The 21,654-nt window shown below is 38.3% G+C and overlaps 1 protein-coding gene across 1 annotated transcript in view; it reads left to right on the top strand.

Annotated features, from left to right (window-relative positions):
* ADGRG6 (adhesion G protein-coupled receptor G6) overlaps positions 1–21,654 on the top strand; it is a 132,176-nt gene that overhangs the window by 74,590 nt on the left and 35,932 nt on the right. The window contains exons 7-15 of the mRNA XM_089528451.1: positions 2,337–2,422; positions 5,237–5,289; positions 5,408–5,467; positions 7,811–7,953; positions 9,475–9,589; positions 9,837–9,898; positions 12,117–12,324; positions 13,369–13,534; positions 15,029–15,169. Of these exons, the coding sequence (XP_089384577.1) occupies positions 2,337–2,422; positions 5,237–5,289; positions 5,408–5,467; positions 7,811–7,953; positions 9,475–9,589; positions 9,837–9,898; positions 12,117–12,324; positions 13,369–13,534; positions 15,029–15,169 (1,034 nt within the window). The remainder of the gene's footprint in view (positions 1–2,336; positions 2,423–5,236; positions 5,290–5,407; positions 5,468–7,810; positions 7,954–9,474; positions 9,590–9,836; positions 9,899–12,116; positions 12,325–13,368; positions 13,535–15,028; positions 15,170–21,654) is intronic.

The raw sequence follows: 21,654 nt of genomic DNA, 5'->3' as shown, positions 1-21,654 counted from the left end.
TTCTGTAAAGCTACAAAAAAATTGGTCTGCTCTTGCACCTTTGCAGAAGCAGAAATTATTTGATTTCACTTCCAGTCATGCTGGGAACAGCCACATATGTCCTGTTCCTCCCCTGAAGTTGCTTCACCAGATTGTCTCAGAATAAATGGACCTTCATATGCAGCAATATGTGTTTTAATACATAAATTGATGTCTGAAAGAATGCCCTGAATCTACTGCAGTGTGCTTTGGGTGACAGAACACAGTTTTCCATGGCACCACAAACATACCGCAGAGTTTTTCTCATTCTTCCTGTGCATGCTTGTAGGACGCATGCAGGATTGTGACTTTTCTGTTTCCACAAGCAAGTACACCTTCCATCAGAAGCAGCACACTGTTGAATACTGACCAATATTAAAATTTCTTTTTACATCGGAGTCACCACTCTAGTTGACATAGGGCTAGAGAATCTTGTGGACCAACACATTTTGGTATCAAGGAAGTGATCCACATACAGGATTATAAAAATAGTCAAAGGAAGTACTCGTCCTTTATACTCTGATGATGTTTCTCCCAACAATCACCAGTGTTTTACTGGTGTTGGGAGAAATATAACAGATCTTGCGATATTTCTCCCAACGTCAGTAAAACTGGTGATTAATTAGGTATTAATAAAGTAGTACCAATAACAATTATTTGTTTGATACTGACAAGTTATTGAAGGCATAAACCTTCATAAAGCATAAATTTTATTAGGACTGAAAAAAGATAGATGAAGAAGCTTTGGTAATGGTTGTAATTACAAAAAACAGTAAAATAATATAGTTGATGCAGTGAATAGGGTTTATTTTTTTGTTTTTGTTTTTTTGCTTTTAAGCGGGGAAAGCCAGAGTCAGCCTACAGTTACCATTTTAAAAAACAGAACAAATTAAACCAAAGTGCCTATAACATTAAAAAACCAAATTTAGTTTTAAAAGTCAATTGGGCTAAAGAATCAGCAGACTGCTTCTATAAGCATTTATCACCAGCATCATGGCCACATGGAATTTGCTGTTGTTATGTGCCTTCAAGAGAGCCAATGTGGTGTAATGGTTTGAGTGCTGGAGTATGACTCTGGAGATCAGGGTTTGAGTCCCCACCTAGCCAGGGAAACTCACTGGGTGATCTTGGTCAAGACACATACTCTCATCCCCAGGAAACCCCATGATAGGTTTGCCTTAGCTTCTCTATAAACTGTAAATTGCTTGAAGACACACAGTAACAACAATGTGCTTTCAAGTCACCTTGAATTTATGGCAATACACTTCTGTATTTTTTCTTGGCCAGATTTATTCAGAGGTTTGCCATTACTATCCACTAAAGCTGAGAGAATGCAACTTGCCCAAAGTAACCCAGTGGTGATTTCCATGGCTGAGTGGAGCTCTGAACCCTAGCCTCCTGAGGTCCTAGTCTAACACTCATACTTGGCAATATTTGAGGTCTGTAATTTAAACAGCTGGTTAATCAGGTTTATTCATTGCTGGACAATGGCTTTGCTAAGACATCCTTTGGGCATCATAAGAATAACTTGAATTTTGAAATTATCTATTTATAAATTATAATGTTTAGGGGTAGGCAAAATGCAGCCTTTGCACCACATTGGACCCCATGGCCATTTTGAGCACACACACCCAGGACATCCAACATCCCCTAAAATGGCAAAAAATGTGTTGTTTTTTTAATCAACGTGTCCTCTACACCACAGGGAGAGCAAGGGTGCAATTTTGCTTCCCCTATGAAAGTTGTGTGTTTATGTGCTTCAAGTCATCTGCTGACTTACGGCAACCTCATGAATTTTGTAGGGTTTTCTCAGCAAGGAATACTCAAAGGTCATTTTGCCAGTTCCTTTCCCTGAAATATAACCTACAACGCATGCTATTCATTGGTAGTCTCCCAACCAAATACTAATCAGGGCTGACCCTGCTTAGTTCCCAAGATTAGATAGAATTGGGTACGTTTCGGGTATTTAGGCCCCTACTACGAGAGAACTTTGATTAAATCAGAAGGTAAATTGGGAGTTGACTTGTAATTTACTTCCTAGTGAACAAAGGCCTTTCATGGAGTGAAAACAACTCAGATGAGGCCAATAACATGGAAGAAATGGGCACCTCAATTTCTCCCCCTCAAATGGGAGTTTTAAAATTACAAAAACATGTTTAAACATGTGTGGCTGACCCTCCAAGGTTCCATGGGACCCACCAGCCTCAGCAGTTGCCCACCCCAATATACGTGATTGCAATCTCAGCTACATAAATTTGCAGGCATTTATACAACATGAATTGTGGTTCTAACATTGACATTGTTTTTGTAATGCATAGGGGGGCTGTTCTACAGAATTGCTTTTACAGTCTACAATGAAAAAGACACTTCAGAATCAAATGTTCAGAATGCAGTTGCCAGCTGGGTAAGTTAGACTGATTTATAATCATCTCCACATATATTAAATATACTTACTGCCATTACATTATATTATAACAAATACAAAAGGTTTTTTTTAAAAATCCTCTGATCCAGCATGGTTCCTTCTAGCCTGAGGTATAGTTATATGGAGCTAAAACTCCTCTGCTTTCTATGTGAAATACATTTTACATTTAGCATTTTTGAGTGATTAAAAGAATGATCATCTCCTCAAATAATATCTGGTGGTAAGTTAGGATCAGTCCTGAGCCCCCTCAAAGCTGGGAGTTGAAGACATAGGCCCTGTACACACGGGCCCTTTAGCACGCCCTGGCAACATGCTAGGGTTGCCTCGGGGCGCCATTTCCAGATGCCCCACAACCCTAGGACATCACCAGGAAGTCACAGCTGTGCGGCGCCATATACACGGTGCGCACAGCTGTGACGTCACTGCCGTGCACCTTCCAGACGGGCGCGTGCAGCAGTGATGTCCTTGTGCTGCCACAGGCAGCACCAAAAGGAGCCACTTTTTAGCGGTCCTTTTGTTTCTCCGTAGCCACAACACGCAATTTGGTTGCTGCAGCACGGTTACGCAGAAAAGAGAGGCGGCCACCAGCCACCTCTTTCTGGTGGTGGGTACCCTGCCTATATTATTCAGGGAAGTGTTCTTAGCTATTGTGTGATTGTTATCTGTCATTTGATATTTGTTTTGATATTCGATGTTTTTAATTTGTTGCTTACTTATTTTATCTAATGCGATCTTGTATTATTATCTATTGTTTTATATATATATTGTTATTATCCCGTAGAATGTACGGCATTGGCAGGTTTCATTTTTATCAGTTTTTTATTGTATGTACAGTGCTGTGTAAATCTACAGCACTATATAAATAAAGTTTAATAATATAATAATAAATAATAATGGGACATTTTCACATTACACAAATACAGCACTATAATTTCATTTAACCTTCCATGGATTGAAGGTTTGGGAGGCAAAGTTAGAATTCTCAGCCAAAGAACTCCAGTGCCTCACCAGAACTCATGATGCCACAGGATGCAAATTAATGCATTCTTTTAAAGGCTTGTATGTGAAAAATTACTATATTAAAACCTTGCCCAGTTTTCTGTCTTTGTGGACAGTGATATTGACCACATCCTCAGTTAGCCTGATGAAGACAGAGGCATTTCATAGAACTGTAGAATCTAAGAGCTGGAAACTGCTACAAAGACCATTTAGACCAACTACCTGCCACGAAAGAATAAACAGCTAAAACTACTAAGAGATGCCCATCTTGCCTCAGTTTAAGAACTTCTCCCCCAAGGAAGGAGAGTCCACCACTCTCCAGCCAGTTTATTCTACTGTCAGATAGATAAATTCTTCCTAATGTTTAGGTGGAATTTCTTTTCTTATAAGTTGGTCTATGTTCTTGTCTCTGGAGCACTAGAAAACAAGCTCAGTCTATCTACATAATATTCCTTAAGATATTTGAAATTGGCTATCAGGGAGGTAACTCTTCACTACATTTCTTCTAACAAGTAATTCCAGCATTTTCCCCCTCCCACTGCAAGAAAGTCTTCAAAAACCACACAAATTTTGAAGTATTTGCGGTTGGGGCTTATTCTACACAACATTTGCATGTGGTTGTTTTGCACAGAAAACAGCATCTTCTGCTCTGGAAACAGAATTTTCTATATGTTAAATATTTCAGTGCAGAACTATCCTTGTAGAGTTGTTTTCTGCACAGGAAAGGAAATCTGTAATTGAGGATTTGTTATGTGTAAAATTTGCACATAGTTGATTTGCATAGGAAACAGCATTTTCTGCACAGCAGTTTCTGAATGGAAAATAATATTTCAACACAGAAATATTAATTCCTTTGCAAAAAAAATGCCGTTTTCTGTGCAAATCAACCAAGTGTGAATTTTATGCAAAACAAATCCCAAATTACAGCTTTTTTTCTATACAGAAATGCAACATTTTCTGTGCAGGAATTAATATTTCTATGTTGAAATATTATTTTTCCATGCAGCAAATGCTGTTTTGTGTGCATCCCACCATGTGCAAATTTTCTGTGAAGATTCTTGTCAGTCCAAGATTCTTCTCAACAAGATTTCTTGACACTTAAAAAGCATGTTTTTCAACCATTCTGGGGGATGTTTTCCAATATTCTTTCCATCCTTATATCATGTCACCTTTCAGTCTTCTCTTTTCCAAGCTAAACATACCCAGTAACTTAAGTTGTTGCTCATAAGGCTTAGTTTCCAGACCTTTGGTCATCTTGGTCATCCTCCTCTGAACATATTGCAGTTGTCAATATCTTGAGCTGTGGTGCAAATGAAATAGGATTCAAAGGTTCTACAACAGCGGAGATGACAAAGCACTTACATCACTAAACTACATGGATCCATACTGGTACTCTGAAGTCTTGATGATTTGCAGTGTTGTGACTAAAGTGGATTCAATATTTTATGGCCATGGTGAGATTATAGACATAGCAAGAAAAATCACAAGTCCAATGTTCTGCTGCAGAATCCATCATAAACCTGTGATTATCTTCACTGTTATCTTGCTGGATTTATTTATAATTGCTCTTTATATCTTCTCCAGCCTTTTTAAAGGTCACTGTTTCCTATTATTTAGCTATTACTGAAGGCAAAAGTAATATTCTCTCTACTAATTCAGACTAATGCATGCATGCCGAAAATTGGTTTTTAAAAATCTCTTTCTACACAACACTGTTATAAGTCATTGTGAGGACAAAGAAATATGTAGACATGTGTAAATATGTCAATTTAATAGTTTTTCCTTTATTTCCAGCTAAATCACACCTTCCAGGATTGGAATTACACTGTTTATGTGGTCAATATAAGGTAAAAACTTAATATTACTGAAATATAAGGCAGTTACAATGCCTTTTGGAAGACTTTTTTTCAAGTTTTAATATTTTTATTTGTTTTTGCTTTCTTTCTTTTTGTTTTACCTTTGTAGTATTCAACCAAGTGCTGTGAAAGACAGAGAGAGGGAAAAAAGAAACGTAGAGCATCAGAGGTAAAATTTTGTGAGATTCTTGTTACCAGGGGACTCAAAATAATTTGTATACTTTTATTAGTTTTATCAGGTCCTGAGATAATCACTTACAACAACAAAAATTGCTATTCAAAAGGCAGCAAAGCCTTCAGCCCATCCGTTAAATGTTTAGTTTCATGCCCTGAAAGTCAAAAGTAAGAGAGGGCTGTGTGTGTACTTACAGAATAATTGGCGACTAGCGACTGCAGTCTGCCATCTCTGAGAAAAGGCGACCACATGTATATCTGTTTTATGTAACCATAGTGTCCCACCAAGATTCCAGATGATATTTTGTATTATTGGCAAGAGTCTTAGCCAGTTTCTGACCCACAACCATTTTTTCCAGCAGTCTCTCTACTTTGTTACTAGCTTCAGAAAATCACCATTCATTTTTTTCAAATACAGAAGTCTATATCTCTAATAAACAGATTATTCAAACGCAGTTGTTGTGGGAGAGATGACATGGAATATTACATTCCCAAATAGAACAAAGGAAAATGGAATCCAGTAGTGTCTTGCTCATCTTGCATCACTTAGCAATTTGCCTCAGAATTATCCAAAGTGCAGACAGTTCACAGTATATTACATGCCAGTGACAGATATCTGTTTGCAGCTCCTAAAGTGCATAAACTTTATCGATAAATGGAGCAACATAAAAAGATATCTCAACAATGGTAGTGTGACATTGCCTTTTAAAAGCAGGTGTGTTGTTGTGAGAGTGTTTAATTTTCCTTCACAATTGCCCTCTTTGCCCAGTTTGATGATGCCCGGAGTAGAGCAGAGTTGAGAGGATAATAATCTTAGCTTTTGTTCATACATCTCCCCCACCCATAGTGTTTTTTCACACAAATATCATGTGCATTTATTAATTTGTTTATTTCATTGATGCCATGCCCTTTTTTGACATCGCAGTAATGCCACACATTTGTGCTCCTGCTGCTGCTGCTTTCCCCTGAAAGATACTACAGATCATAGGTGTAGCCATATGGCAAAGACTGGGTCGCCTGGGTAAGAGACATGTCTTCCTAAGGGCTTCCCTGTTTCTCTGTGTGGGTCTCCCTGCCAATTTTATTTTACACTGCTTTGCAGTCTTTTAACCAGTGTTAATTATCAACTCAATAAACATGCGTTCTGTGATTGCTCTACTTCATGACACTTTAGGCCAATACTGTACTGTGTCTTTAATCTTACTACAAGGAATGGCTGTTCTTACTGCTGATTAACAGCAACTTACTGAGACAAACCCCTCTAGTCATATTTAACAATCTAAGGAAAGAAAACAGATCATAGTTTCACTGTGTGCAGATAGATAGATAGATAGATAGATAGATAGATAGATAGATAGATACCAGTTCACACAGATGTAGAATCACGTTCCAAAATATTTGTCATGTGATTTGACAGTGAACATGGTATCTCCCAGGCAAACAATGTAAGTTGGTAAAACAACTCTGTGTACTATTGTATGACAGTTCAGGGCACAGAGTGGGGATTTTTATTTCAGTGAGAAAGCCTTTAGATTTTGAGTATGTCCCTCAAAACATAATTCAAGGTGCTGTTATGTTCATATTTTTAAAATATATCATCTAACTTGTATATCCAATCATTAAGTAGGTAAATGAAATTTTTCTTAGACTGTTTTATTCTGTTTCTCCCAGAATACTCATAACCAAATAACAATTATAATAAACCATTATAACAAATAGTTTAGTTGTTTGGAGTTTTTTTGTTTGCTTTATTTTGTTGATGTTGTTTTGTTGATTCTATTTCAAATTAAACCCACTGGGGTTTGGTTTCAGAATACATGAATGTTGAAGTCCCACTGAATATAATGGCATAGAAGAATGATGTCCCTTATATAAAATAGCAAAATCAAGTGTTGCTTTTTGGAATTTATATGTGTTTGGAATATTTTCAAGCTGAGAATGGTTGAATCCATGGATAAAGAATCTGTGGATACAGAGGGCCAACTATATTAGAAAGTTTGGATATGAATTCTGCCACTAAATATATGAATTCTCCTATTTATCCTATTTTTTTCAAACAATTTCATGTGACTTTTAAGCATTTCATTTTTATTCCGGCCAGGTGACTTATTTAATGGGGGGAAACTTTTCATTAATTCAAAGAGAGTAGCAGTCCTTACTGTAGGACTTACAGTAATGACTAAAGTTTATTCCTTCATGGTGGGTAAAATACTTTCTTGCATTATGTTTGCTGAATGATTTAAAGCAGATGCTGTGACAGAGTTCTGTTTTATATATCATATGCAGGATGACTTAGTGCTAACTCATATTTTCAGTACCCGGACTATTTTCATTGCAGTTTTGATGTTCGGGCTCTTTTGGTTTATAATTCTACCAACAATATAAGTTTAGAAGAACAAACCATTGAGAAGAAACTCAAGAGCAATAATATCAGTATTGGGAATGGTTGGAGAGTCATGAAAGTAGATGTTCATCCCATTGGTAAGAAATAAAAGTTAACCTTTGCTGTTTTCTGTATGTTGTTTGCATCATCATCATCATCATCATCATCATCATCATCATCATCATAGTTACCCTGACAATTTTCTCTCCACAGAAGAAAAATGTTTTTAAAACAATAAAACTACTTTAAAAGTGTGGTGATGTTAACTTAAAATCCTATATTTTCACTGTAATTATAAATTATAATAAGGACACATTTGTTCTGCATTTTACTAAACCAGTATATGCTTTGGACCAGTCAAGGTAGAAAGGATATACTGTAAAAATAGGGAAGGGCAGAGGTATTACAATAGCAAGGATCAGTTAAATTGTGTGCATGATAAATTAAGCCATGTATATGCAACATTTTCTCTTCTGATCTGTCAATCAGCCTATATAGCATTGGGCAGTTTCCATAGCCTCCTTTAAACTCAGGCAGCACTGAGGAAAGCATTGACCTTTTAAGTATATATACATATTAAAAAATTGGAGGAGGGTTTGGTGGAATTGTGGCCTTCCCAGGTTCAGTAGGGATCCAGCCTGGGATAGAGACAACTGAGTATGAGACTATGGATTTTATCACACAAGGAAAATCGGGGGTTTAAACAGCGATTGTCCTGTGAAAATTGCACAGTTATGATTAACATTTTCACATGGTGTCATGATTAAAGTGCCATTATCCCAGTAATAAACAGGCAATAAACAGCAACAAATAATTCATGAGGAAATGCCATGTATTATTTATTGCTATTTATTGCCTTTTTGTTGCTTGTTTATTCCCAGGACAATTGCTCTTTAATCGCAATTTGTGTGAAAATGTTAATTGTGATTGCTCGATTTCATGGGATAATCACTGTTTAAACCCCCGATTTTCCCCATGTGCTAAAGTCCTATACTAACTTGGTTTGTATAACAGACATCTCATTGGGGGAAAGAGGTGGTTTGACCATGTGGTAGAAGTGTCCTCTAGGAAGTAAAGTACAACAGTGACCTAAATTTAAGGGGCTCAGGGGGAGGGTTGCTATAGAAGATTGCCTTTTCATCAAAAGACCATGTTTGAATGTCTACCTGATGGCAGGGAATGGAGACAAGATTGAGATTCTGCTTGTATCCTGTTACCTAAGAGTATAGCTGGCTGATGTGACAACGATGGACTTGTATGTAGTGCTAAAGATGCCAAAGCCTTTGGTGTTGGGTAACTTCACTGTTGACACTGACATGGTGTTGCTTAATGCATGGCTACATTAAGGCTGCCTTGACAAGAATATGAGGCCTCTGTGGGCCTGGGCCAAATTAACACTGACACAATACACACGGGACTTAAACTTCTGTCCTGTCTGAGGGTGTATGGCGGGGGGGGGGGGGACAATTACTGTTGTCATTGTCAGATTACTGATTTTCAAGTGGCTATATATAGGTTTAATTGAGTCAAGTACAAAAGTGTAAAAAATGTGTGATTCAAACCAGCCTAATTTAAACTAGGTTTTTCTTCTTGTTCATGGTTCTTATTTGGTTTTATAGAAAAATGTGAAAACGAAGAAAATCCTCCAAATTATATTTGGACAGATACCAGACCCACAGTGACTGAAAGCATACTTTGCCATGGCAGTTCAACCCAAATTGCATCAAGAACATGGTAAGGACTCAGAAATCAAGAGATTCTTAGTGATGAGAGAAAGATGGAGTATAATGTGGATATAGATGTATGATGAAGGAACAAGATAATGGGATATAGCAATTGCATACACATCTGATTATGTTTTATATTGTGAAAGTAGAAGATGCAGAAAGCATAACAAGCATAAAAGGACTGTACAGCTTCCTAAGAACATCTATACTGCCAAACAATAATTTTATGATTATCTATTTTAATTTCTTCTCAGCTTTCTGAACCTGGATAATTACACATCATATTGGGGTGCACCTGACCTTAGAAACTGTACAGGCAAGTGTTTGTGTATTTGTGATTAAAACCATTTTGTAACATTATAATGGTCTTTGGTTACTTGTTTCTAGCTTCCTTATGTGATTTGTTGGAGAAGTACAGGGTGTGTATCAGGTGTCTTGCAAGAAACTAAATAAAAAATATTAAAATTGCAGCTCCCATAATCTTTCCTCATAGACCATGCTGGCTAGGGCTGCTGGAACTTGTAGGGAAAAAATCTGGATTACTACAGCAGTTTATCCCTGGCCTAAAGCCACAATTCAGCATAAAGTTAGGTGTATTTCATATTTGTGGACTTGAGCAGCCTCTACAGATAATTGGCTAATGTTCCAGTCCCAGTAATTTCAGTTTGAGCAAATGTACATGGCTGCAAATTGACAGCTTAGATCAGGATGGAAACTCAATAGTTTCACTACAGCAGGAATGGGTAACACACAGCCCAAGTACCTTATAAAGCCACTCTACTCCTCTGTTGTAGCTCCAATTGTTCATAGCAGTCAGCATCTATGAAACAAGAGTGCCTTTCTCCCACTCTTTCTTTCCTGCTGCTTCAGGAAGGAATCTGTGGTGCAATAAAATGTTTTAATTCATAGACAGTTGCTACAGTCCCTGTCAAATTTTGATAGTAACTGCAGCAACAAATGTGACAGCATGAGACTCAATTGTGGTAAAGCTCCCAGTAGATTTTAGAGCAATAATTCCCAAACTGGGTGGTACCCTGCTCCCATAGAAGAAAGCAGTAGAAGGGTCCAGAGGGGTGGTGAGGTAGAAAGGGGGCAGCAGGGGAGCTTTCAGTTAAAGTATCGGTATCCAGGAAAGACAAGGTGAACCTGCAGTCTTTAGGACTATGGTGGGAATGAAACTTCTTTTCAGGGTCCCCAGAAAACCACCACACTGTCTCACTGGTCATTTTGTGTGGTAGTGTCTCCCACTGTTTGCATGCCCATGTGAGTTCACTCCCTTACTGGTGTCTTTCACTAGTAGTGGCAATTGGGAAACTTGTGAGGCTTGGACACAGGGCGTTGCTTACCTGGGTCAGAGCGGCACCATTTTGAGCACATGGTAGTGAGGAAGAAGTGGTGGCAAAAAGGAGCTTTCACATTTAGGACCCTGCCTGAGCTTTGTGAGCTTTGCTGGGACTTGGCTAGCAGGTTGGAGTTGCAGTGCTGCTCCTGCTTTCTTTTGCAAGACAGATTGAGAAAAGCAGAAGAAACAATTTTTTGGTGTGAGAATGGAAACTTGAAGCTGTGTGGGGAACACGTGTCTCTGGGGAAGGATTATCTGTGCTGGATTCTTAGAAAGAGTCCTTTGTTTTAGAGCATCTCTTGTAGTTAAAATCTCTCCCTTTCTGGCCCACACCAGTCTCCAGTCCAGAGCATGTGGCCTCTGTAAACTCCCTGCATGCAGACAGGCTGTGCCTTTCTCTGCCCCAATAAAGGATGGAGGGTTCCTTCTCTCTAGGGACAAACTTCTCCCTTGCACCTGAAAATGTGGAACAGCACCTACGAACAACAACTGAGCACCTGCCTGAGCAGCAACCAAGAAGCCTCTGTCCTACCTGGCCTCTGCTGCAAGGCTGGGCACCGGTGATCGGCTTCTTGGTCCCTGCTCAGTTGCTTTTCCCAGGATGCCAGGGTGCAAAAGAAGCAGCGACTGAGCAGCCAGCTAATCTGCAACCCAGAAGCCTCTCGCCTGCACCAGCTTTAGCTGTAAGGCTGGCACAAACTACAAGCTTCTTGGTCACTGCTCAGTCAGCTGCTTGCTTGCTGTTCTCAAGGTGACTGGGTGCAATGGGAGCAGCAACCAAGACTGGTTCTTTTCGATTTTCAGCAGAAAACGGTAAAGGTAAGGTTTTCCCTTGACAAGATTGTCTTGTTATGTCTGACTGTAGGGGAAGGTGCTCATATCACTTAGTAAGCCAAGAGAGCCAGTATTGTCAGAGATGATTCTGTGATCATGTGACCAGCATGACTACAAGGAGAACAGTAGACCTAATATCAAAAAATATGTGCTGGGAGGGGTCTCTAGGACTGCCATCAAAAAGGAAAGGGAACAGTAGCCTGAAAAGACTTGGGGATCACTGTTTTAGAGCGTCCAGTGTAGCACAGTATTCCATCTTTACATTGGATGAGATTTCTAGTTTAAGTTCACTTGAAAAGGATTTTTCTTCTTCTAGGACTTTAAATAGTTTTTATTTTATTTTTATGCATGCTTTTAGAAAATGCAGCAGACATAGCCAATCAGCTTCTCAATCTCACGGGAGAAGGGCAACAGCTGACCTCAGACAAAGTCAATGATGTCATCCAGAAACTTAAAAAAATTGTTAACGATGAAGAAATCAATGAATCTCTGGGTTCTACTGTAGTCACAATATTTTCTAATATTCTAACCAGTTCTGATAGTGTTTTGGCAGCATCATCTTCAGAGTAAGTGTTTCTGAAAAAAATAAAGAGAGAAACTTACAAAAACATATGGGCATTATCTTGTTTTCCAAATAAGTGTCTTTCATATATTTGCATTGTAGAAATGACTGAGATGAATAAAGACCAAAACTAAATGCATGGGATTTTACAGTAAATCAGTTATTTGTGTGTTTAAAATAGTATTTATCTTGGAATGTAGCAGTTAGAAGACATCAGAATAAAAATGCACAAAGATAAATGCAGCAGAATATTGTAGTTGTGTTAGTAACATATATTCAATTTATAGATAAACACACAAACTCAGTTTTAACTGAATTAAATAATGCCAACTAAATGGGAATGCAGTCAGAAGAAGCATATACCAAAAGGAGACACAAAGAGTATCACCACAGTGTTCCTAGTGAGAGGCAATCATTTTTTAACTTGGCTACAATGACATTTCCAGTGCAGCTGAAGTATAAAGAGCCATGGATGAATAATATGTGTCTTTATTTTACAACTAATTCAGTATTTTAGTAGCATTGCTAATGGATAAAACATCCAACATCCACAAAACAGTGAGAACTTGGTTGAAGACATCTGTCTCAGGATGAAATTGGGTTCTGGATTATTTGTGCAGGAAGCAGTTTTTTGGCACAAAAATGTGTTCTTCCACACAGAATAATTCCTTTGCAACATAGGGACATTCAAATATAAACTGCACAAGATTCTTGCTAATCTATTACCAGTGAAGTTTCCTGATTATCAGAAATCCCCCTTATTTATTTATTTATTTATTTATTTATTTATTTATTTATTTATTTGACTTGGGAACAAATAATAACAAATGCACTTTCTATCTCTATCCTATCTTTCAGGATGTTTTGCTTGTTTGTTTGTTTTGGCATTTGGGGATATGAATGGCAAAACCAAATTCATCTCATGCTGAATGCTTGCCTAAAATACCGTGTATTTTGTTCTTCGGGCTTTCATAGTATTTATTCTAACAATTTTAATGAAAAAAATTTTTTAAAAAAAATAATGTTGTGTTATTCTGCTTGATTTTAGAGCTATAAAGACCATTGATGCTTTAGCACTGAAAATTCAGTTTACAGGACCCTCCATGAGTATCTCAGCAAAGAACTTGGCACTTGGTGTTTCCTCGCTGAATTCAACTTCGTTCAGTGGCTCTTCCTTCAGTGTTGGTCCCCAGAACAATACTTCAGACTTTCAGGTACAGGAAGCATCTTAACGTATAAACACATAAACCTGCAGAATTGTCTTCAATTGTCTTATAATGGCAGAAATTTCATTGACTTAAATGACTATATAATATTGAAAATGCCTTTGGTTATTACCCTTCCTGGCAAAGTATTTCTTCCAGCCTGTTCTGCCATGTAATTGGGTTTTTAATATCAACTAAAATGAGAAACCTTGAAACCAAGTACACACTTTTATTAAAGAACGAGACTACAGAGTATCCAACCTAACACATCCAGTGTAGAACCAAGGCTAGTTTATTCTTTCAGAAATTATAGTTGCCAACCCTTGAAATCTAATGAGTTTTGCTCTGAAGAAGCTTTTTTTACATCTCATTCTCTATCTGACATTTAATGAAGTTTCAATCATTTTCAGTCAGAAGCAAAACAAAATTAACTAAGCACTACAAGTATTATAGTAAGCACTTGGTTCTAGTGTTTGACTACAGGGCCCTCCATGGATATCAAAATCTGTAGTGGCTCAAGTACCTTTATACACAGCGGAGTAGTAAAATGGTGTCCATATATAAAACGGAAAAATCAAAGTTTGCTTCTTCTCGCTCTTGAACATTTTCAAGCCATAGATGGTTGAATCCATGGATGCAAAATCTGTGGAAAGAGAGGGCCAAGTGTTTCCTCACATCTTAGATTATGTGAACAATATCCAAGAAGAAAACAGATTACTCTGTAAAGCTGGACTTATGTCCAGGTTGCTAAATAAAAAATATTTTTTCATTATATTTGCCAGTGTTAACCTGGTAAAAGAAAATATTAAATTTTAATATGGAGGTATAACTTTGAACTCCTGGATTGTGAATCTAAATACTTCTATGGGTCTTTAAATGGTTCAGAATGTTACACATGCCATGAAGGCATAATCTTATAAAGAAATTAGATTTTGTTGGTTTGGTTTGTCTCACTTTCCACCTAGAAAATGGGATGTCAAAGGAAATTTATAGGGGGGATAAAAGGAAGTGGGCAGTGCTAAAATACAAGATGAGGAGCATCACAGCCTTAGATTTTAAAAAGATATCTTTTTTGTTGTTGTTGAGTTATTGAATAATTTTATGTAGAGTAAATCTTTGTTTTGGCTTGAAGTTGTTTGCGTACCTTTAGGAAAGGAAACCCAAGATGTAATCAACATCTGATATTACTCTTTTCCAGTATTATACAAAAGTAAAATATACAACAGTAAAATCCAGTAGCTGGACTGAAGTTATATAACCTAAGCAGCAAAATTTAAAAAAATCTGCCCAAAGTAAAGAAAAATGTCATTATACTGAAATCAGTTTAATTTATTTTCAGATTCTGGCACAAAAAGATGATTATGGTTCCCTTGACAATTGTCAGCTGTTAATTTTAGTCAATAATTTATTAGCAATAATTGGGAATTGATATATGTCAGTATTACCCTTTCATATGGAAAATATATTGCATTTTTGTCTAGTGTAACTTTATTTATTTTTCAGATTGATTTTCACAAAAACCAAGAAAATTCCCTGGCCTCTGTTGCTTTGCCTCCGAGCTTATTAAAGAATTTAAGCCAAGAAGATTTTGAAGCTGTATCCAGGGCTCAGTTTACTTTCTTTAATAAAAGTGGACTCTTCCAGGTAAGCACAGGGACACTCAATTCACTATTAATTACTTCATTTGGATTATATGATGAATTCTTTCAAAATAATGTGATGAGTTTAAGTACTCTGTAGTTTATCTTGTAGATACTAGTGAGATCTGTTTGGCCCTCTTCAGAACAACAGAAGGGAACAAGACCATGTTAGGGATTTGACCTACACAAATTCGATTCAGTGTTTGGGGGAAAAGTAAGGGGTGAAACAGGCCGCCCCTTCCGAAGCCAGATTGGGGCCATGGCAACCAGACACCCTGGCTCCAATCTGTCTTGAAGGAACCAAAAAAAAGGAGCCATTCCTTTTTTGCGTAGCTAAAAGCCAGATTTTCCCAACCACCACGGCTACACCCCCAAAATGCCCAGGAGCCAGTTTGTTGTGCTGATGTGTTTTGTACCTAACACTCTCTTCAAGGGCTTGTGAACAGGCTTCACCAAGTATAAGTATATACTCATATATAAGTCTAGAAATTTAGGTCAAAATATTGACCCCAAAAAATTGACTCAACTTATCCACAGGTCAGTGTAAGTATTGTATCTTAAATCTTATTTAAAAGAAGGCACCATCTCCTGATGAAAAACAAGAGTATAATATGTGAAGCACTGACCCCCTTCTACTCTCTCATCCATCCAATCTTAAGAGTAAGCACACAGTTATGTCTGCTGGAATTTTATAAGTTCTTTGACATTGTTTTGTTTTGATTCATCCTTTCAATCCTTTGCTATATGCCCCTAAATTTTACCCTCGACTTATCCATGTTTCACAGTAGTGGCTGACAGCAGGACCACAGGAGATGAAACAATAGAATTTAACCTCCATGCATAAAAATGAGTCATTTTTCTCCTCCAGATATACATTTGCCTTGTAAATTATATAGAGAGGAAGTATGTTATTCAACAGGGCTTGCCAAAGTGCAAATAAAGAGCCATATATGACTCCAACTCCTTTTTGATCCAGCACCTGAAGAAAAGATCAATTTTACCCTCCCACATATGCCACCCAAATAGTAGCATAGGATTTTTTGGTCAAAATTCAGCAGCCAACCACTAAATAGGCAAGGACGTAGCTAAGGGGGGGGGGGGGGTCTGGGGTCTGGACCCCCCCCTTCAACAGGAGGAGAGAAAAGGGCGCTTGTTGGAGCGCGCGCGTGCACACTCGCAGCCCCAAACAAACACCAGGGCCCACTTGCTCTTGCTCTCCTCTAGGCTTCAGGAGGAGCAGGAGTGGTGCCCTGGCGTTTGTTTGGGGCTGTGCGCGTGCACATGCGCACTCCAACAAGCGCCTTTTTCTCTCCTCCCAGCCCTGGCAAAGCCAGGAGGAGCGCAAGTGCCGCCCCTAAACTTTTTGCAGGGCCGGAGAGGGAGGGAAGGACAAGAGGCTGCATCAAGCTGCATCCACACTAAAGGTTTGGCAGCGATTTAACTCTTTTGTGGCTCATGGCTATGGAATTCTGGGAGTTAGAGTATGTTCTGGGGTCCAGATATCAAGGCTTGGCTCCTTTCTGGCTCATGGCTATGAAATTCTGGGAATTTGTTCTGGGGTCCAGATATTGAGGCTTGGCTCTTTTCTGGCCTCCTTTTATAGGATACATCCTACATTTCAGACTTCTGCCCAGAAGGAATTTCAAAAGTCCTCATTTTTTGTAAGATGACCAGATGTCCTCCTTTTCTAGGACGTGTCCTATGTTTCAACCTTCTGGCCTGAATGAATGTAAAAATGTCTTCCATTTTTGGTAGGATGACACACGTCCTCCTTTATCCAGGATACGGCACACATTTCAGCCCAGGAGCAATGTCAAAACATCCTCCATTTTATCAGGGTGACCAGACATCATCCTTTATCCAGGACACATCCTACATTTCTGCCCAGGAGGAATTTCAAAACATCCTGGTTTGTTCAGAGAGTGTGCCTTTACCAGCCTTTCCTTGAGGCTGAGAGTGTGTGACTTCCTTGCCTAGTGGGTCTTCTTGGTTTGTTCAGAGAGTCTGCCTTTGGTGACTTGAGTGTGTGCGAGTGTGCGCCTTCAAGAGGTTTTCTTGGGAGGTTTGTTCAGAGAGGGTTTGACTTTGCCATCCTCTGAGGCTGAGAGAGTGTGACAAGCGCTGTGACGTCCCTTGTGTGCTGCACCACTTGGACATGATGCATGAGCCACGTCATCGACACGTACCCCATGTAAGATATTTAGCCTTCTCTGTTGGAGAGAATCAGATTTTCATTGAATCCTGGTCTCCAGAGTCATAGAATCGTAGAGTTGGAAGAGACTGCAAGGGCCACCCAGTCCAACCCCTTTATTCTGCCATGCAGGAACTCTCAATCAAAACATCCCCATTGACAGATGGCCATCCAGCCTCTGCTTAAAGACCTCCTAAGAAGGAGATTCCAAGGAAGGAGTGTGTTCCACTGTTGAACAGCCCTTACTCTCAGGAAATTCCTCCTGGTCTAACACACAAAGCTATATGCCAACCTCCTACCCAGGAAGAATGTCAAAATGTTCTCCATTTTGAGCATGACTGAGAAACATGAATTTATATTGTTTTTTATTAATGCTTTTGGCTTTTAGTTGGGTGTGTTCTCCATTTTTGAACATCCTACAATTTGTCCTACATTTTGTCATGCATCATGTCCTACATTTTTCCTACATTTTGTGTCTTGGGCGGGCTCTTAGCCTCTCAAAATGGTGGCACTTAGTCTGGACCCCCCCTTCCCAAAATCCTGGCTACGTCCCTGAAATAGGCTAATTTGGCAGTTATCTTTCTGTGGAAACCACACCATGAAGTTGACTAACATAAAAGAGGAAGTCTGTATTAGCTGATGAACATACAAGTTCTGCAAGCATTCCAAAGCATTTCCCTCGTCAATTGGAACAGGAAGCCTTTAATGTTCTGCTTCTGCTGACACTGCCATTGTTTGTGCAACTGTATCAGAGTATGTTAAATTAAAGTACATGGTTTCCCAAAGTGACTCAAAAGTAAAAATCCTTCTATAGTGATATAGATTCACTCAATAATGAATTCATTCTAAAATGAATTAACTTTAATCCTAAAGAATTTATGATAAATAAATAATGAGTACAAGTTGAATGTCCCTTATCCAGAATTCCAAGATCTGAAATACTCCAAAATTGTCCACATGAGTGGCTGAGATAGTGACACCTTTGCTTTCTGATGGTTCAATGTACACAAACTTCATTTCATACACAAAAATTGTTTAAAGAATTATGTATACAGTTACTTTCAGGCAATGTTTATAAGGTGTATAGGAACATAAATGAGTGGATTTCATGTTTAGACTTGGTTTCCATCTCCAAGATATCTCAATATATATATATATATATATATATATATATATATATGCGCAAATATTCCAAAATCCCCTCAAAATCTGAAATCCAAAACACTTCTCATCCCAAGCATTTTGGATAAGGGAGACTCAATCTGTATATTCAAACAAATTAATATTTTCAAATTGTAGTCTGAATGGATAAGAGGGGAAATTTGTTTCTTAATATTTAATTTTTATTATGATGTTTAAATTAACATATTTTTGCATATTTACCTTCATATCTATATTTATCTATTAAAATTGTTTATTAAGAATTCTACTAAGTTCCACCCTCTCATTCTTAGGCATCATCCCTAGCATGTGGCCCTTAAGCAGTTAGCCATCCTCATACGAGTTGCTGGCCCCTGTTGCATAACAGTTTCATGTGCAGAATAGTAAACAGTATTCTCCATTTAAAGAATTGGCACATATAGAAATAAAAAGCATATATCTGGAACAAAGTATATATCTATATTTGGCACTTGGGCATTTTTTTTAATCCAGTGAAGATAACATATTGGAATGATGCTTCATGCCAGTTTTAACAAACTGGGATGCATCAAAGTAAAAGCAACATACTGTGGTTGCCAGTAGGTTGCCCTCACTTGCGTTTCCTGGCTTTGGACCCTTAGATGGTCTATATTTGAATATGCATACAGAAACACGCTTTTGGGCATTTTTGTGCCCTCAATACATAGGAACTAGCATTAGAAAATACCACACAAATCATAAAGTGTGAGTTAACTCATCCTAGTGCATGACCCTAAAACATTTTCCCCTGCTGCAATTTCCCTTTGAGAGCCTCTTTGCACTCTAAAATAAGTGTTAAAGGCCCTGTAATCACATTAATCAGTAAGAGCTGTTAGATTGACAGAGCCTTCTCAGTGATAGTGACATATCTTTAAAACTCCTTCCCCAGATTTTAAAGAATGTTAATAACATTTTATTCTAGTCCACATTTAATTACCTTGCTGAGCCTGGAATTTAATTGTTAATGCATCTTGAATTTGAGTTCAAGATACAGTAGATATTGGTTCGTTCAGTCAATCACTACTGACTTTTTTTTTAAAAAAGCACATTAATTAGATTTGTGCAATTAATATCACACCTGTTTAAATCAGGGTGGGAAGGTTCAGCAGGCACAGTTTGTTCCTTCACACAAAGTCATATGCTATTTGAATATATCTCACATATCCACTGAGAACAAAACAAGTAAGGCCAGGACCTTGATGTTGTGTGTCTTCAAGTTGTTTCTGACGCTAAGGCAAACCTCTCATAGGGTTTGCTTGGCAAGATTTGTTCAGAGGGGGGTTGCCTTGGGTTTCCTTTGAGGCTACAAGGGTGTAAATTGTCCAAGGTCATCCAGCGGGTTTCTATGGCTGAGAAGGGATTTGAACCCTGGTCTCCAGAGTTTTAATCCAGCACTCAAACCACTATATCACCCTCTTAAGACCTGCTCTTAAGACCTGGATGTAGACTATGGCATGGAAATATGTTTTCATAGAATTCAGTTAAATATGAGAGTTTGTGCGGTGGTATGTTCTTAAACATAACACTCTATGCTTTAAAAAAAATACAAAGAATATCCTGGGTTTCAGAAGACTCTGCCATTGGCAAAATATCCTTTTCCACTAGATCTTCAATAAAGAAGCTTTGTTTTTCAGTGAACAGCTTGTTTCCTATAAATCATTTCTAGTGACCTTTGTCTTCAGTGCATTCACAAAACTCTGCGGCATTCTGTTTGCATATATTGTACTTTTTATGGGCACTGTGACTCCATATTAAGCATAATCCATCTTGGCAGATTGCCATGGTCCTCCACCACCTTCTTAAATACGCCCAACCATATCTGTAGAATCTTTAGTTCCAGCATTTAAAAAATTCCTTTCTAATGACCACAAGAAAGCTTACAACAAACCGGAAAATCAGAGGGATATAACAGTTAGGAAATCATTGTCATGCTGTGGTGACACATAATTCGCTCAGGGAGAAACTCTGAATTCTCGAGGAAAGCAATCCAGCAATTATAGTGTTCTGTAAAACTTCCTGTCTATGAGAGATGGAAGGAGCTGCATTATCAATGGCATTCCCAGTGTCCTATGCTACTTCCATTTTGACCATGTATTCTTTGGGTTGTGGAGGCCAAAACAAGACATGCAAGGTATATTGTGGACGACATTGGATATGCCAGAGCCCAAAGCTCCTCATTCCCACAGCATGCCTAGGAAGCCCCGACAAAAAAAGCCATAGAGACAACTTATTTATTTTTACTTCTCATTAGTTTCGTAAAAATACAGCAGAAGGAGCAGTCTCCTACCCTGACAGGCACAAATTAGTGGGGCTTCAAGAAGCAGCACTTTGTCCTATGTGTAATCTCACCCCATTCCACCACCCCTTACAGTTGCTTTGTCTGTAAATGGGACTTCCATAATACAATCAATATTTGTTATTAATGGGTCTTCATATTTGTCTTTCATAATGAGTACAGGTTTCAGTTAATGATTGAAAATGACAGCCTCATTAATTGATCTGCCTCTCCTCTGGTTAGGTAGTGCTAAGCTGAGTGTAATATTACTTTAGCTGAGCATATTATTTTATTGACAATTCTGTTTTATTGTTTTATCACTGACATGTAAAAAGGCAGGTTTTCAGATTGCTGATAAACAGAAGTAGAAGTGCGAGTAACAAGAGAAGGTTAGAAGTGCTCCAGATTTGTATAAAGTGTATTTCATTACCTGATATTTTCTCGAAGATGCATGAGATGTCAGGATGAGAGTAAGACCATACCTTTGTCTTGTACAAAGGCAGAACATTTTAAAGTTAGCTCTGTGTAGGATACTTCCTGGTCTTTTCACCTAACCTGTGTTGTTTGGCACCAAATTAGTTTCAGTATTTTCTGCCAAGTGTGTTTCTATTTAGTCTGAAAGGTGAACTATAAAGTAGTGATCAAGCATAGCACTAGCCCCCTTTTAAAGTGTTGTGCCTTGTTTGGAGTTAATTTTATAGTTAACACTACACTATTGCGGAAAAAAGGGAGGCAGAAAGGGAAACAGAGAGAAAAGGGAATGAATATAGGGAAAGAGAAAAATGGTTGGCCTTACCCACTTTGGCCCCAGCCAGGTTTGGTTCCAGGCCCTCCCACTGTTGGC

The sequence above is a fragment of the Sceloporus occidentalis genome, unplaced genomic scaffold (assembly GCF_023333645.1).
Source record: "Sceloporus occidentalis isolate IW3139 unplaced genomic scaffold, rSceOcc1.0.p SCAF_6, whole genome shotgun sequence".
Classification (NCBI taxonomy): domain Eukaryota; kingdom Metazoa; phylum Chordata; class Lepidosauria; order Squamata; family Phrynosomatidae; genus Sceloporus; species Sceloporus occidentalis.
This window is presented reverse-complemented; position numbering and strand designations above follow the sequence as displayed.